This window comes from Salvia miltiorrhiza, chromosome 4 (genome assembly GCF_028751815.1).
Source record: "Salvia miltiorrhiza cultivar Shanhuang (shh) chromosome 4, IMPLAD_Smil_shh, whole genome shotgun sequence".
NCBI lineage: Eukaryota > Viridiplantae > Streptophyta > Magnoliopsida > Lamiales > Lamiaceae > Salvia > Salvia miltiorrhiza.
In genome coordinates, this window is record NC_080390.1 from 55,605,188 (window position 1) to 55,621,658 (window position 16,471).

At 36.8% G+C, this 16,471-nt stretch overlaps 2 protein-coding genes and 1 long non-coding RNA gene across 7 annotated transcripts; all 3 read right to left on the bottom strand.

The window, feature by feature from the left end:
- Positions 1–366: 366 nt before the first annotated feature.
- On the bottom strand, positions 367–3,068 carry LOC131020907 (uncharacterized). 3 transcript variants are annotated; one of them, XR_009100805.1, is made up of 5 exons: positions 2,659–3,068; positions 2,013–2,325; positions 1,309–1,416; positions 1,135–1,241; positions 367–940 (listed from the first exon to the last, which is right to left on the bottom strand). It is a non-coding gene; the product is annotated as an uncharacterized LOC131020907 (long non-coding RNA). The 3 variants fall into 3 exon arrangements; XR_009100804.1 differs by having other exon boundaries at positions 367–707; positions 2,659–3,060; XR_009100803.1 differs by having other exon boundaries at positions 367–1,241; positions 2,659–3,056.
- A 357-nt stretch (positions 3,069–3,425) lies between these two features.
- On the bottom strand, positions 3,426–5,436 carry LOC131020906 (uncharacterized). Of its 3 annotated transcripts, XM_057949952.1 has the most exons (3): positions 4,754–5,307; positions 3,859–3,930; positions 3,426–3,754 (listed from the first exon to the last, which is right to left on the bottom strand). In XM_057949952.1, the coding sequence occupies exons 1-3, from the start codon at positions 5,186–5,188 to the stop codon at positions 3,740–3,742; spliced, it is 522 nt and encodes a 173-aa protein (XP_057805935.1). In that variant the 5' UTR covers positions 5,189–5,307; the 3' UTR covers positions 3,426–3,739. The 3 variants fall into 3 exon arrangements, with proteins under 3 accessions (XP_057805935.1, XP_057805934.1, XP_057805936.1); XM_057949951.1 differs by having other exon boundaries at positions 3,426–3,930; positions 4,754–5,436; XM_057949953.1 differs by having other exon boundaries at positions 3,426–3,930; positions 4,771–5,327.
- Positions 5,437–7,288: 1,852 nt separating this feature from the next.
- On the bottom strand, positions 7,289–8,924 carry LOC131020908 (probable aquaporin PIP2-8). Its single transcript, XM_057949954.1, has 4 exons — positions 8,361–8,924; positions 7,979–8,274; positions 7,759–7,899; positions 7,289–7,673 (listed from the first exon to the last, which is right to left on the bottom strand). Exons 1-4 carry the CDS (start codon positions 8,653–8,655, stop codon positions 7,554–7,556), a joined length of 852 nt encoding a protein of 283 aa, XP_057805937.1. The 5' UTR covers positions 8,656–8,924; the 3' UTR covers positions 7,289–7,553.
- Positions 8,925–16,471: the final 7,547 nt, after the last annotated feature.

Below are 16,471 nucleotides of genomic sequence, written 5' to 3' on the forward strand. Positions count from 1 at the left end.
AATAAGTTGTATTCCAAATTACAGCAATCTAGACCCAAATCTTAGATATATGCTATAAAATCTTGTATATACCTTAATAGGACTTATATAAAAACAACATTACAAGATAGGCCATTGGTATCAAACATCATTTGCAGCAAAGAAATTTGAGTGCTCGACCACCCAAATTCACTACAGAAAATGTATATAACAACATAACCTACTCTTAAATATGAAAAAATAATCGTCGAAATATGAAAAACAATATTAATACCAAAAAAAATCGTGCCATGGGTTGTTTAAATCATTGAAATATGAAAAAAAATATTGAAAGGAAAAATCAAAGATCCACAACCATATATAACAACATAGGCTACTCTTAAATAATTGTCTCCACAAAAACTCCACATTTTCACATTCACAACACTTGAAATTCGAAGAAAAATCAATACACAATATTACTTAGGCATTTGATTGAATAGTTGATACACAATAGCATATTTGAATAAAAAACATCCCTCGCCGGCAATCTCACACAATGAAATATAACCAACACTTTAGCAACACAATCAATAATTCAGCAAGAACAGTTTCAACCACATGTTTAGTTCAATGTTCTTTCACCAAAAAATTAACAGTAATAAATAAAATGCGAGTAAATCTTAGAGAACATACCTCAAAAATTGAATATTGATAAGCCGAAGATGACGGTGAATGAGAATTAAATGCTGAGACAACGATGAAATCATTACTAATTGGTGATTGGAATCTGAAACTGATTAGGGATCAACATATTCTTTAACATGTAATGAGAATAGAAGTTGGCTGATTATAGGCTTCTAATGGGAATGAGAATGGAAGTTCTTCTGTAACAGGTATTGACTATTGAGAATGGGAGTTGGCTGATTGTAGGCTTCTAATTGGGGCTGACAGTGTGCTAATTATTGAAATCCGAAAGCATCTGAGGGAATGAGAATGGAAAATTGGGAGAATAAAGGAGAATTGAGAATGAGACTATCAGTGAATTTTGAGGGCTGCCACGTGGGCGAACCCCATTTTCGTATTATAAAGAAGATTGTAATATTTTTCCCCAAAATAGGGAAAAAAAGACATTCCATTAAAAAAAATTTACAGTTGATTTGGTTTTGATCGTACCGACAATGGAGTTCAGAAGCAGCTGCCATTTCTCAAACTGAGTGTTGAACTCACCAACCTTCAGCCAACTCTGCTTCTAGTTTATCAAACACTGGAAAAGCAATCCCCTAAAAATATATTTTTGGGTCAAGAGCCATATATTAATATACTTGGATATAATAACAGATTTAATACCTCCCCGTAGGCAACAAAACCACAAATAAAACACATCCAAAGATTTTCTGAAGTTTGACAAACATAACATACAGATTTCTCAGGCTGTTGTTGGCAGTACCAGCATACCTATAGAAGTCAAAATACATGACATTAGTCTTGATCCAAGTCCCAAAGGCATTTATAACTTAAAGTAAAGCACATGACAGTAACATAGCTAAGTAGCAACAGCAGATCGAATGTGATTACTGATTAGTACAGTATGTATCGAAAAGAGAGTACACAAGATCTGCCTGACTGAGTTAATTAAGAAAGTAAATTCATTCACAAGGTCTAAAAAAGGTTTTGAATTGTGATGTTTCATCCCCTTGGATACAAGTTTGTCTTAAACTCAACTCACACATATGATGCCCAGAAACACCTACCAACAGTTGACTACATCTAAATGATGCAAAGCAACAAAAAAATGTTCTCTTCACTTCTATAGATGCTCAGGCATGAGTCATGACACTAATAAATCCTATAATATCATGGTAGGAACATTAGCACCCACCGGGTAAGAAAAATCAGTCCATTTAGACATACATATTTATATATATATCAAACGCATGAAATGATCTAAGAGAGATATTCAATTAGCAAGATAGCATTCACTTCCACAATCTAAGCATTTTGCAAAATTTTCATCATTATAAAAATATAAGAGAAAATTAAAATTCACCCACCCTTATATCATTTTTCTCGTGAAAAATAATAACTATAGCTCATCTTCCATTCGCTTCACCCATATGTACTGACAGGGATCGGGAGACATGGTCGAAGCCAAGGGAAAGTGACATTCTTAGTTCCACTTCCACGTCTTCTGTCTTGAGTTAAATAGACAGTTGCTAAAGGAGATTTACCGTTAAGAAAGAAAACAAACTTCCTCTTGATTTGGCTGTCCAGTGTTCTTAAGTTTCCTTTGGCCTACTCCTTAGGAGAACTATAGGTACAACACTAAAGCGTTAATACCATCCCTCGGGAGGTTGGAGTCCTGGCCTGGATAGACAATATCAGTACATAGATCTATTACAATATTCCTATGTAATACTGAGATTTCTGGTAATTCCCATAAAGACTTGAGAGAGATTAGACAGAAAACAACATGAAGAAATCAGGTGAAATAAAAGGGAAAACCCTTTCTCAGCAAGAGAAAAACAACACAAGTTCATAAGAGAAAGACAGCACAAGTTCATAAGTTATTGAAGCAATTAAAATCAAACTAATCATAAAGGAATCAATATATTGAATTTTGTGAAGCAGATTCAACCAAACAAAAATGGAAAAAGAGAAATTTAACACCGCTCTCCAATCAGAAATTGAAGGCCATACCTTTCTGAGTGTAAGCGAGGGCGGGGCCAGCGATTCCGGCACCCACAATGACTATGCCGTCGTTTCTCTTCTGCCCTAGCGTCGCCGCCTTGCCGGTTAGTTCAGACAATAGGGAAGGAGATAGGACGGAGGAGGAGAGTCGCCGCCTAAAGCCGTGCCCGCAATGGAGTCGCGCCGCCTGGAGTCGGGAAAGATATTATTGAATCACTCCCAAAATTGTGCTATTGATAGACATGGATTGGGGAGGAAGATTGACAAAATCACGCAATTGAAACGGTGATTGATGAAACTGATTCAATTATTGCTGTGGGGTGCGAAATTAAGGAGTTTTGATTTGGTGTATGCTGATTCCCGTGAGAATCTACGTGGAGAGAAAAGAATATGTATACGAGATTTGAGAGAATTCACAGAGAAGCAAATAAAGAATTGAGGTTGAGCCACGTAGGAGAGAGAGTGGCTGTGAGCTCTCAAAAATGTATTGTTTTATAGAATTGATAGATTTCTGTTAAATCAATTTTTACAATTTGATTCAATAACCCAACTGTGCTCATTCCTAACAAAAAAGTTGTACATTTAAGTACCCAAAGGAGATCTATTTATTTTTCATTTTTGTCAAATTAATTGGAAAAATCGATTTCTTTAGAAAGTAACTTTGAGGTTCGATTAAAAATAGACTCAACTTAAAAATTATTATTATTAGATGACTTCTAGTAGTTGGAACACAACATATTCATCCATGTTCGAGTTGCATAATCTTAACAAAAACATGCAACCCCCAAAAATTCACATCTTTTATTATCAAATTCATGGAAATCCGCAGCCGTTATTTTTTACACTGATACACACTACACAGAAGGACGGGTAAACCATATGAAAACCCAAGTGCGCAACGATGCACCACAATAGGACGGGTAAAACCACATGAGAACCAAGTTCGCAACGTTATCTTTTGTGGGCAATGATGCAAACCACACAGAACGGGTAAATTTCAAGAAAACTGGTGCGAATCTCAGGCTCAGATCTATAGGCGCTAGAAGGCTTCGAACGCATGACATTTGGCCTCAGAGGATCCACTCTACCACTACGTCGTCCCCCCCTATGAACAAACTTGTTGCCAACATAAATATTTTGGAAACAAAACAAAATGAAAGGGAAGAAAAATACTCCTACTACTTTGCCTTGTATATTACTCTTACCTACCTTAACTCCATTAAAGTTCCCACCTTCTCTCACACTTCCAATCCAATGCCCATTTACCACTTCACTTGCTTCCTACATATAAGAAAATGCTCCAAAATGGATTAAAATAAAAAAACTTTCATAATCCACAATCAAATGTGTTCTTTGGCAAAGACAGCATCCTCTGAAAGTTTTGCGAAGTTCATATACGAGCTCAACGAACTCTTCTAGCAACTCGGATTAACTATTTTGGCATACAACAAGTAGTGATTATGTCAAATAGGTGCTAGTCTAAATCTAAGACTTCGAAAACACGAGTTTAATCCCTCTATTTCTCCTAGGATCAAAGATAAAAATAACCAAATGGAGTAACAAGAAATTAGGTACCAATCTTCAAGCAATCAGATCAAGCAAATGTAGACAAGTAGACTAAGAAACATAGTATAGCTTGAAACTAAGCATTCAAGTCATTCAAATCTTGAAAATCAGACATCTGCAATAGCAACAACAATTATTCTATTTGGATCAGCATATTGAATCTCTTCACATCCTAAACTAATTCATATCTTCAATCCAAACCAACTTTTCAACAATGATTCTATTTGGATCAACACTTTAAACCTCTTCTCATCTTCAATCCAAACCAAATTTTCAACAAGTATTCTATTTGGATCAAGTGATTCCTATCTTCAATCACAAACCAAACTTTCAACAAATTGATATATTAATACTCTTCTCATCCTAAACTAATTCCTATCTTCAATCACAAACCAAATTTTCAACAAACCGAATTTCAACCCAAGCTTTGATACATGAAGAGTTCGGGAACAAGATAAGTAGTAAATCAAAAATATGAGTTCCTCCTGTTCCCATACTAGTATATTTATTTAAGAAAAAGTAAACTACGCAATCATACGCTTTTCATTAGCTTACGCCTAGCGAGAAACCGCGCCACAGCCGGCGTGACAGCTAAGGTGATCGGAATCCTGACCGGAATGAGAGCCTTGTTCAGCAGGATCGCCAGAGCGAGAGCGCTGCCGCTTGACGCCGCCAGCTCTTTTGTACGATTTTTCTCCTTCGCCGCCGTCGTTTCGGAATCGGTTCTCATCATCGTCTCCGGATGCTGATCGGAGCTTCCGCTGTCCTTAGATTTATCCTTGCCGAATCCAATCCTCTCGAGCATTTTATCGCCGAGATTATCCAATCCAGTCCTCTCGATCATGGACTCGACATCGACGTTGTTCTTAATCGCGACGTAGATACCCGAAATTGAGGCCGCGGAGATAGAGCAATGCACCACTATTCCTACCTTACCGTATTTTTTAATCAGCTCTTTGAATCTTGCAGCCATTTTGCAGCTCAAATCTAAAGTTGGGAAGGAATTAGGGTTTATCAAAGCGTTAATTCTCTGAAAAGGGGAAGCTGCAAGATAGGCTGTTAAAGTTCTATTGGGCTTGCCATTTATGGGCTGTTGATTCTTTTTAAATCAATTGTGCTTGACTTTTATTTATATATAGTGGTGTATATATTAAAATGAGTTAATTAAATTATATAGTATGTATTTAGTTTTAATATAGTTTTATATATTTATTATATTAATAATTTTGGATCCAAATATATAAAATTAAAATTCTCCCATTCAAATTATAATATTGAATTTAGAATTTGATTTTTTTTTACAAAAGTTCTTTATAAATTAAAAGTCTGAAAATATTTGAATGATTATGTATACCACCTACGGGGTTGGTATGCGTAATACAAATTTCAATTATAATAATTATTAAATTTATATATTTTTAATACATCGTATTAATTAATACTCTTTCACGTCCCAATAGTAGTGTCTCATAGCTTTTGGGCACGTAGATTAAGAAATATGTAAAAAGTAGATAAAATGAGTTGGTGAAAATTATTTAAATATCAGGTATAGAGTGATAATATATTGCCAAAAAGAGAATAAGACATTTATATTGAGGCGTTCCATTAAAGAAAGTTGGGCATTACTATTTGGACGAATGAAGCATATTATATTTTACAGATATTTTAATATATTCTACCAATCATGATATTAATATGACATATATATATCACGCATTATCTAATGTCGCACATCAAAAGAATTGTTAGGTCAAGGTGGAAACATTATTCATACACTTAATATTTCAAATTAGATAAGTATTTACGCACGGGCCTCCAAACATTGAATAAATAACTTGAATATTTGATCGGATGATATTTATATACTTTTAATAGGGAAATGATACTTATATTTATATTTTTGAAAGGGCATAGCTTTCTTCCAATATTCCAAAGTTTATGATTTCTTTACAAAACATGGTTTTTTATTTATTTATTTCGAATACAAGATACATATCATAAAATTAAATATAAATTAATTTAATTAATATAAATTAAATTAAATTAATAAAAAATACAATTCACTCAGACCGTTATTGCTGGGAGATGAGATAAGAACATCCACGGCCGCAAGTCAAGATTCTGAACCTCCGTCAAAATCACCGAGCTCTGCAGCAATCGAACTCCCTCTTACAATCAAGCTCGCCCAATATTATTCACACACACCTCCCTCTCTCTCTTTTTTTTCCGCGAACTCCGCTGTGAATGCTCTTTAGCTCAAGTTTGATTCATGTGTCCCCTAAATGACAAACAAAATAATTTCATTTTCCTTTATTATATTAAATTTAGAAAATTAGTACTCCCTCAGTTCGAAATGAAATGTTCTATTTCTTTTCGACACGGGGATTAAGAAATGTGTATAAAGTAGAAAGTGGGTTAGTGAAAATTATTTAAATATTAAATACTAGAGAAAGAATATATTGCCAAAAAAGAAAACAAGCCATTTCGTTTGGGACAGTCCAAAAAAGAAAACAGGACATTTCGTTTGTGTCCACCTTCCTTGTAAAAGCGGTCAAGGTTCTGTCAATCCCCTCGAGAAATTTGCAGAGAGCTTTCCAGAGAGCTATACTATATCATGCCTTTGGATAAAGCATCTTTTCTTTCCATTTACACGCGGCACTCTCTTATTGGTCTCACCCCCATCACCACCAAAAGTCGGGATCAGATAGGATTTCTACCTCCTTTTCCCCTTTATTGCGCTCAAATTTGGCATTAATTTATTATAGTAGGGCTCATTTCCATTTGTATGTATATAAATGAAAATGTGTATATTGATAATGACATTAAATAGAATTTTATTTCATTGATGAATTCAAATTTATTTAATATTGATGTGTATATCTCAAATAATGGTCGAATGGTAGTACTATATCATAATTCATCATAATAAGAAACTAAACTATCCCCTCCCCATTCTAATAGTCTTATTTTTTTTAGAACATTTCACTAAAATAGATTAGTTTTTTATTTTGTGTTGATCACAATAATTTCCTCCTAAAATGAGACGGGGGTGGGTGTAGTATGCTAGTGCAAATGTAGAATTTAATTGCAATTAATAGATAAGCACTTCATAATTTACAAAATAGATAAAGAGACAAAAGGATAAATTACAACTGTACGAAAATGTTGGAGAAAAAAAAAAGATAGAAAAATCACACAAGGTGGGGATTCACAGTCAAATAAACATTCTCCTCCCATTACACACAGAAGCAATCATAATTAAATTAACCAAACACAATTAATTAATATTAATAATAACAACACATTAATCAATCCAATTTCTTCACATAGCTGCTGCCTCAGTTGGTCGGGTTGCTCCTGAATGATCCCAACGCCTTGATGGCGGCGGCCCTCAATATATACTGGTGGTACGCCGCCGCGGCCAGCGCCCCCACGAACGGCCCCACCCAGAATATCCACTGCCGTTCACACACACACACACATGTTACAAAATCATTCTACATTCCTTCAAAAAAATAGTAAGAAAAAGCTCAAAATTCTTACATGATCATCCCAAGCTTTGCTGTTGTTGTAGATCACCGCAGCGCCGAAGCTCCTCGCCGGGTTGATTCCGGTTCCGGTGATGGGGATCGTCGCCAAATGAACCATGAACACCGCAAATCCGATTGGAAGCGGAGCCAAAACCTAAAAATAAAGCAAAAAAGAAAAAGTTCAAATCAAATTGATTTTTTGTAGAGAGAAGATGCGATGTCAAGTAGCTTACAGGAACGTGAGAGTCGCGAGCGCTCCTCTTGGGGTCGGTGGCGGAGAAGACGGTGTAGACGAGGACGAAGGTACCAATGATCTCAGCGCCGAGCGCAGTGCCGGTGTTGTACCCTGAGCTAACTACGTTAGCTCCGCCGCCGAGCCTGTTGTAGGGGTTTTTCATGAAAGCCTTGACCAAGCCGACGCCGCAGATGGCGCCCAAGCACTGAGCCACCATGTACGCCACGGCCCGAATCAGCGAGACCTTCCGGGCCAGGAACAGCCCGAACGTCACCGCAGGGTTGATGTGGCCGCCTGAATTCGATTTCGACGTGTTCACAGTTAGGTTCACGATTTGGGGGAAATTTCTAGGGATTTGGAGGGAGATTTGAAATTTGAACCTGAGATGCCGGCGGTGCAGTAGACGAGGATGAAGATCATGCCGCCGAAGGCCCAGGCGATGCCGAGGAGGCCGACGCCGTCGCACTGGTCGAGAGCGTTGAGCTTCTTGTGGCCGATGACGGTGGCGACGGTGACGTAGAGGAAGAGGAGTGTGGCGATGAACTCGGCGATGAGGGCTCTGTAGAAGGACCAGAGCTTGAGCTCGCCGAAGTCGAGCAGCGGCGCCGGCGGCGGGTCCACGTAGTCCTTCCCGTGGTGGTGGACCTCCGGCTCTTCGCTCACTTCCTTCGTCATCTCTGCTTCGCTTCTTCTCTCTCTCTCTCTCTCTTGGCTGTATTGTGGAGTCTGGTTTTAGCAGAAGGTGGAGTTTATAAGAGTGGTGGAAAGAGGGAGTTATACACGAAATTTTGCTCATTTTTTTTTAAAAAAAATGTATATATTTTGTGATAATTATAAAAAACGTGTTTTATTCAGTATTCCATTTCTGTGTCTCTATATCTCATTATTATCTGTGTTCCCATTATTAATTCTAAAGTTTTAATTAATAATAATTAAATAATTATAAGATAAAACATTCTTTGAAATATTATGTGAAATATTATGTGGTTGGATAAGCTGGGCTTATTTCTGGAGTATAATTCTTGGGGCCAACTGCTATATTTAATAATGTTGTGGGGTTAATTATTAATGATACGAATTTTAAAAGGGGCCCAAATGTCCGAAATTAAGTATAATTTAATACAAAAACTATTAACTACTATTTCAATCTTTTATACTCTCGTTCACAAAAATTATAGTGTAGTTTGAAGATTCAAATTTAAATAAATTGATATATGTATATAAAGTGGAGAAAATAGTTCATTAAAATTGAGCGAATAAATTAACCCATTAAAATTGGGTCTTAAATGATGATTCTTTTAAAATTTATTACAATTTGTATTAATTTGGCAACCTTATACTTTTATTAAAGATTCACTAACGTTTTATGTGTTTGGGATAATTTAATGATCTTTAGAAATATTTCCACTACCAAGTCCATGTTTTTATGAAATATAATTATGGCACTTGTTCTCCATTTTATACTTATATTATGCTTTGCAATATTTAAAAGTATTCAACGGTTCTCATATTCAAAGAGAATTCTAACTTTTGAATTATTACATAACTAATTTTCAATTTCTACATTAATTGATTATGTATGATCGAAATTTTAATTTGTGCTTAACTCTAAAAAATTAAGAGCTCATGTATATTTTGAAGAAGAAAAAAGTGCCCTCTTTGCCCCTTAATTTATGCTCATTTTGTCATTTAAGTCCGTTTCCTATATTTCTATTTTTTTAATAAAATTATCCTACACAATTCCATAGAAGGTGAAAACCCTTATTTTATTTTAAATCACTTTAATAATTTCGTAAAGTTGAAAATTTACAATAAATTTAATTATTTTATTGAAATCAATGTCATTTTCAAACGAGCATCAAATAGAATTATCCCTTTATTTTAAGTCTAACATTTTTAATTTTTTCTTTTACAAAATATGTCTATTATATAATCAAATAAGCAAATCATACGTAGGCGAGACAGGCCTCTATACCACACAAATACGAGAAAACTATTCGCACATAAGCGAGACCACCACCGACACAAAAATAGGAAAATTACCCTCTCGTAAATGAAATTAAATTCAAGATCTCTCGGAATGGAAAGTACTTCAACTTTGTTACTTAAACTATCTACTCTCTCCGTGCGCTAAGATTATGTCACAATTACTATATTGGGCGTCCGTCAAGATTATGGCACTTTCCTTTTATGGCAATGGTCCCACCATCCTCTTTAATATTTTATCCTTACTAACATTCTTTATTTACAAAAAAATCACTCAAAATTCAATCTCAACCACTCATCTCATAAAGTGGTGGGACCCTTTCTCCACTACATCAAAATCATCACCAATTTTATTAAATCTCGTGCCCAAACAAATTACCATAATCTTGGTTGACGGAGTGAGTATTTTTTTTTTTTTTTGAAGTGTTGAGAGAGAGAGAGAGTGGTGGTGAAGTTGACAGGTAGAGCATGTGAGGTATAATCTGTACATTGATGTGCTTCGCTGTGGGCGGGTCCATTGCATACATCGCAGCCAACCCCAACGGTTGCATGTCTTTTTCCATTTCAGCCCCTCATTTTTCCTTCTTTTCCCGCAACGGTCCCATGTTTTTTTCTGTCTTTGCCTTTTCCTTCCCCTCTCTCACGTGATTTTTCAAATTCATAATTCAAAATTCTCTATTTTTGTTTTTACTTCCACGCTTACTTTACGTTTATTTATATTTCAAATCGTAATGTTTTGGGAAATTTTGCTATCAACCATCGCGTAATATTAATGAGAGTATTTTGCAATTCAAAACATTGCATTCTTTGTTTTAGTTCTAAAAGTTTCCTAAATTGTTGATAGTATGAATTCAAGTTCCAAGCTAGTAAGGTTGTAACAAAAATATTCAAAATATTGAGGTTGTAACAAAATTTTAATCGACGGAATACTGGCGTGTATCTTTAGTATTTTATACGTTGTTTCATGCTAAATTTATTGTTTATTTAGTCTCGATTTTCTTCAATGACTTGTTGTTGATTCGCATATGGTAGTAGTGGACAGTAGTCAGTAGATTTATAGTGATTTTATCATTTTTTATATTAATTCGCAAATGGTTGTTTATTAGTTATTTTCAATTTTTTTGACTTGTGTTTATTAAATTCGTATTTGTTTAAGACATGATATTAGCGTTCTGTCAACATAAATCATTATTCATGATATTTTTATTACAATCTCAACAATTTGGACCTTTTATTGATATTCTAAATAGTTTATGACATTTTTGTTACGAGAGAGCCTTTGATTGATATTATCAATAACTAAGTTTTTTTTTACGACTATGCATATAGTTTGTGTTTGAGCTCTAATAGTTAATTTACGACTATGCATATGTATGTATGTATTTCTATTATTTAAATAACGAAATATAAAAAGGCCATTGTTATTTACTTAAGTAAGTCTAATGTTGTCAATTAGAAAAAAACGAATGTGTTGTTTGAAAGATAGGGAATGCTAATCATTATTACGTAAGAGGAAGTTAGATGAATGTGGATGTGTTACCTACCATAAACTAATTGGCTTAATTAATTTGATCGAGAAGCACAAATACATATAAAATAAAATAAAAAAATATTTTTTGTTACGTCTTGTACATTCCGATTTTTGCGAAATCGTTGTGGATAATTTTGAAGATGTTTTGAGAAAATGCAATGAGAAAACGACCATATTTTTTTAAAAAATAATAGAAGCAATTTCCCCTTAACCTAAAAGGTTACTCAAAGGTGTAATACTTGGTTTGAAAACAAAGACAAAATGGGACTCTTGAATTCTAAGAAAATTTGATGTGTGTGCAAAATGACAAAGAAGTTTCAACCCCCCCCCCCCCCCCCCAAAAAAAATAAAAAATAAAATAAAATAAAATAATAATAATAATAATAATAATAATAATAATAATAATAATAATAATAATAAATAGAATAAAAAATATATAAGGGTAAAAAACTATTGTTAATGGATAAGATAAAAATTACCTTTTGAATGTATAAATCCAAAACATTTGGAATATAAATGATAATTGTAATTTGTAGATATTATTTTACCCTCGAGCTTACGAACATTAAGGCCCCTCAACAAAAAATAAAAATAAAAATTGAAGGCCAAATTGGCAAATTCAATATCTTGATTACAATATGTAAATAAATATTGAAAAAGGAAGAAAAACTTTTATGGAGACTACATGTTGATGCACGTAATAGTTATTATATTAATTAATTATCCACATATAATTACATCAATTCGGAAAAAAATAATTAAAATATTTATTTCTCCAGACAATAAAAAAAAATACTTATATGGAATAGACATTACACTTCACGACCTTAGCATAAACTTTCAATAATGTAAAAATGGGAGAGTGGAGAGAAGTGAGGAGAAGAGGCGGTGGCCCATCTTTTTCCGAGAGAATACCGGCGAGGCAGACATTTTCTCCAAACCTGAGATCCAAAACAAAACCTCCACATGAGTTTGCTGACAGGAGGTACAGTCGAACAAAAAGCTGGATACAAGGGAGTCCCATACACAAGAGACAACAATGCTGGGGAGAAAGAACCAATTTGACAACATTCTTCTTCAATAACATCCCAGAAGACTGCAGCATTGATTTCTTAAAGAAGAAGTTCGGAGCAGTGAAAAGGACAGCCGATGTCTTTTGTCCAGCCAAACGGGATGTAAAAGGGAAATCTTTCGGATTTGTCAGATTCGAAAACGTCGACAACCAAGAGGATCTTCTGGAACAACTGAACAATCTCTGGATTGGCAGCTATAAAGTGAGGGTGTACAAACCTAAGTTCAGCAGAGGAAGCGAGGTTTCGGACAGGAAGAGCACTCTGAGATTAGGGAAGAACACCCAGAAACAGTACACAACTCGTCTTGCATCCGACAGCCGGAGGAAAGCATGGACATCTTTTTTAGAAGCTTTGACAGGGAAAAAAGGAGAAACGGTCAGTGAGGCGAGACCGCTCTTCGACGAAGAAATCCACTTTCAACCCACGGAGTCGGAGACGGAATGGCTTGGCGGACAATACACAGGTTTCATTAAAAATGAGTTTGTATGGGATGATGTTTTCGAAGAAATAAATTGCGAATGTTCGGGGAGGCTTAAAGTAACGTCTCTCGGAGGGAACCTGGTACTGATTCAAAACACTAGTGAAAAATCAGTTAAGGAAGTACTGAAGGAGCTTGAAGAATGGTGTGACTTCTGGTTTCAATGGTATAGACCCTGGAGAAACATTGATGTGAATCAGCAGCGTATTGTGTGGACGAGATGGATCGGGGTGCCACTCCATTCATGGACTCCCCGTTTCTTTGATCTGGTCTGTGCTAAGTTTGGTCTGGTGTTGAAGATTGAGGATGAAACAAGACATAGAGTAAGACTTGATGAAGCACGAGTTCAAGTCTCGACGGGGCTCCGGTCCGTGGATAGGATTCTTAACTGTAGAATTGATGGAGTCTCTTTTAGAATAAGGGTGGAAGAAATCTGTTGCTTTAAGGCAGCAGCTGGTGATGAAGATAAAATGCCTTTTGATATTGAATCTGATTCCGATTGGGGAGAGATTTCAAACGATCCGGCGAATGCTCTCATCGGAAAGTGCCTCGAATCCGAGGATCTGGAGGAAGACTTTTCGGTAGGCCAGGGCGGCGGTTCCTCGAATCCTGTGACAGATAATAATTGCTCTCCTCAGATCGAGAATTGCAATGATACTTCGTCGGCTGGACCAAGATCGAGGCCACCCTCCCCTATTACAGAATCCCAAAGTTTTAAACAGGCCGAATTCCAAAAGGGGCCAAATCAAGATGGGCTCGGAGGCCCAAATGGCATCTCCGTCGGATCGCCTTCAAATTTTAAAACCCATGCCCAAATTTTTGATGTGGAGGCTGCTCAAAATCGCGAGGCCCAACTCTTGCCTATTGAGATACATGCCCAGGATTACAGTAACAATGTGACTAGAGTAAACCTTGAAACACAGAAATCAGGGAGCGGCGATGAGGCGAGGGTCGTGAATGAGCAGGGCCAGGAAATTGAGGAACTCACAAACTCTCTTACAGTTTCCATTGATCAGCATCAAATGTGTCATAAAGACCAGCGAAGAGGAAGGAGAGAGGAAAAAAGCAAGGATATGGAGGCAACAGCTGATTCCGAGAAGGAAGAAGATTCAAGGCGAAGTCAGCCAAATTTTAATGACAAAGGGGGAAATAGAGCTCGAGATTGCCATCCACAGGCCAAGAAGCATAAAAAGGTTCAAAGACTTCAAGCAAAGACTTTGGAAAAGAAGCAGTGGGGTAGTTTCATCGCCCAAATTGATTCTGAAAATGAACTCAGAAATGAAGGCACCAACATTGGAACTCCAATGGTGGAGTTGACAGAACAAGAGGAAGAGCAGGAGACTAATGAGGGTACAAAAGTATGGAATTTTGGGAAAAAGCTAGGCCTTTCAAGCTTTGATCGAGACAACGAGATGGTGACGCAAATTTCGGCTCAAATCAAGAGACACAATGTGCAGGGAGGAGACAAGGTAAATCATCCATGATTATCCTTTCCTACAATGTAAGAGGCTTGGGGAGCTCTTCCAAAAGAAGAGAGATCGGTGACTTAATCAGGCAACAGAGAGTGGATTTGTGTTTCATTCAAGAAACAAAAATGGCTGGTATTGACGAATCAATTGGTAATAATTGGTGGGGAAGACACGACTATGATCTAGCAAGTAGGGATGCAGAGGGAAGATCAGGGGGAATTCTATGTGCTTGGAATAGAGATTCCTTCGTGGCTACAAGCAAATGGGACATGCCGGGCGCGGTGGTCATAAACGGCAGAGGGAAGCCAGGTAACCAAGACTATTGCTTTATTAACGTTTATGCACCAATTGAGTCAGCTGAAAAGATTGAGCTTTGGGATAAATTGAAGTTAATTGCTGAGCAGAATAGGGACAAATGTGTTTGTATTCTTGGAGATTTCAATGCCGTTAGAGAATCAGGGGAAAGAGTGGGCAGAGGAGAGAGTTACGGCATAACAAATATGAGATTGTTTGATTTGTTCATTCGAGAGAGCGATTTGACAGAGATCAGAACACAGGGAAGGAAGTATACTTGGTATCAAACCAGTGGCGGCTGCAAGAGTAAATTAGACAGATTCTTGGTCAATGAACAATGGTTCAATGTTTGGCCCTCAACCTTTGGTCTCTGCCTTCAAAGATCGCTTTCAGATCATTGTCCGATTATCCTTTCAACAACGGTGGTTGACTGGGGACCGAAGCCTTTCCGCTTCATTAACTCATGGATGACGCACCCGGAATTTAAGAATCTGGTCCAGAAAGTGTGGAACGAAACGTCGGTGTCGGGATGGGGCTGCTATGTTTTCAAGGAAAAGCTTAAGGCCCTAAAAATTGCCTTGAAAGATTGGAACAGAAATTCATTTGGAAACATCGACCACAACATCAAAATTTGGAAAGAGGAGCTACAACAGTTGGATATCATCGATGATGCTTTTGGCCTCGATGAACAGGAGGTTTGTAGAAGGAACGAAGCAACAGCAAAGATCATTCTCTATACAAGAAACAAGTGCAGCCTACTGGAACAAAAGGCCAAAGCTCGATGGATTAGAGAAGGTGATCTTAATTCAAAATTTTATCATAGAGCAGTTGTTGGACGCAGAAAAAAGAACGAGATTGCAGGGCTGATGTTTGGGGATAGGTGGGTTGACGAGCCAAAGGAGATGAAGGCTAAAGCTACGGAGTTTTTTCAGAATTTTTTCAAGAAGAAGCGAAGAGTTTTACCAGTTATTCCCACAGATTTCGTGAGCCGAAAACTTTCCCATGAGGACAACTCGAGGCTGATCATACCATTCTCGGAAGAAGAGATCAAAGAAGCTGTGTGGAGCTGTGATGGGAACAAAAGCCCGGGGCCTGATGGCTTTAATTTCACCTTTTGGAAATCGTCATGGGATATCATTAAAGCTGACTTCTGCCGTCTGATGAATGAATTTCATTCCAATGGACAGATCCCTAGAGGATGCAATTCGTCCTATATTGTCCTCATTCCAAAGAAAGAGGAGTGCAGCTCACTCGAAGACTTCCGCCCCATTTCTCTTATCGGAAGTCTGTACAAAGTTATTGCTAAAGTCTTGGCAGGGAGGATGAAGTCTGTTATGGGCAAGATAATATCTGAAAACCAAAATGCTTTCATTTGTGGGCGTTTTATCCTTGATGGAGTCATTATACTTAACGAGGCAATTGAGGAAGCAAAAAAGAGAGGGAAGGGCAGAATTTTCTTTAAAGTTGATTTCGCAAAGGCTTACGATTCGGTTCAATGGGACTACCTTGATATCATGCTTGAACGGCTGAATTTTGACATCACGTGGAGAAAGTGGATCAAAGGTTGCCTTTCTACGGCCTCGGCGAACGTTCTCATCAATGGGTCACCAACGGGAGATTTCAGTTTGGAAAGAGGACTTCGACAAGGTGATCCTCTATC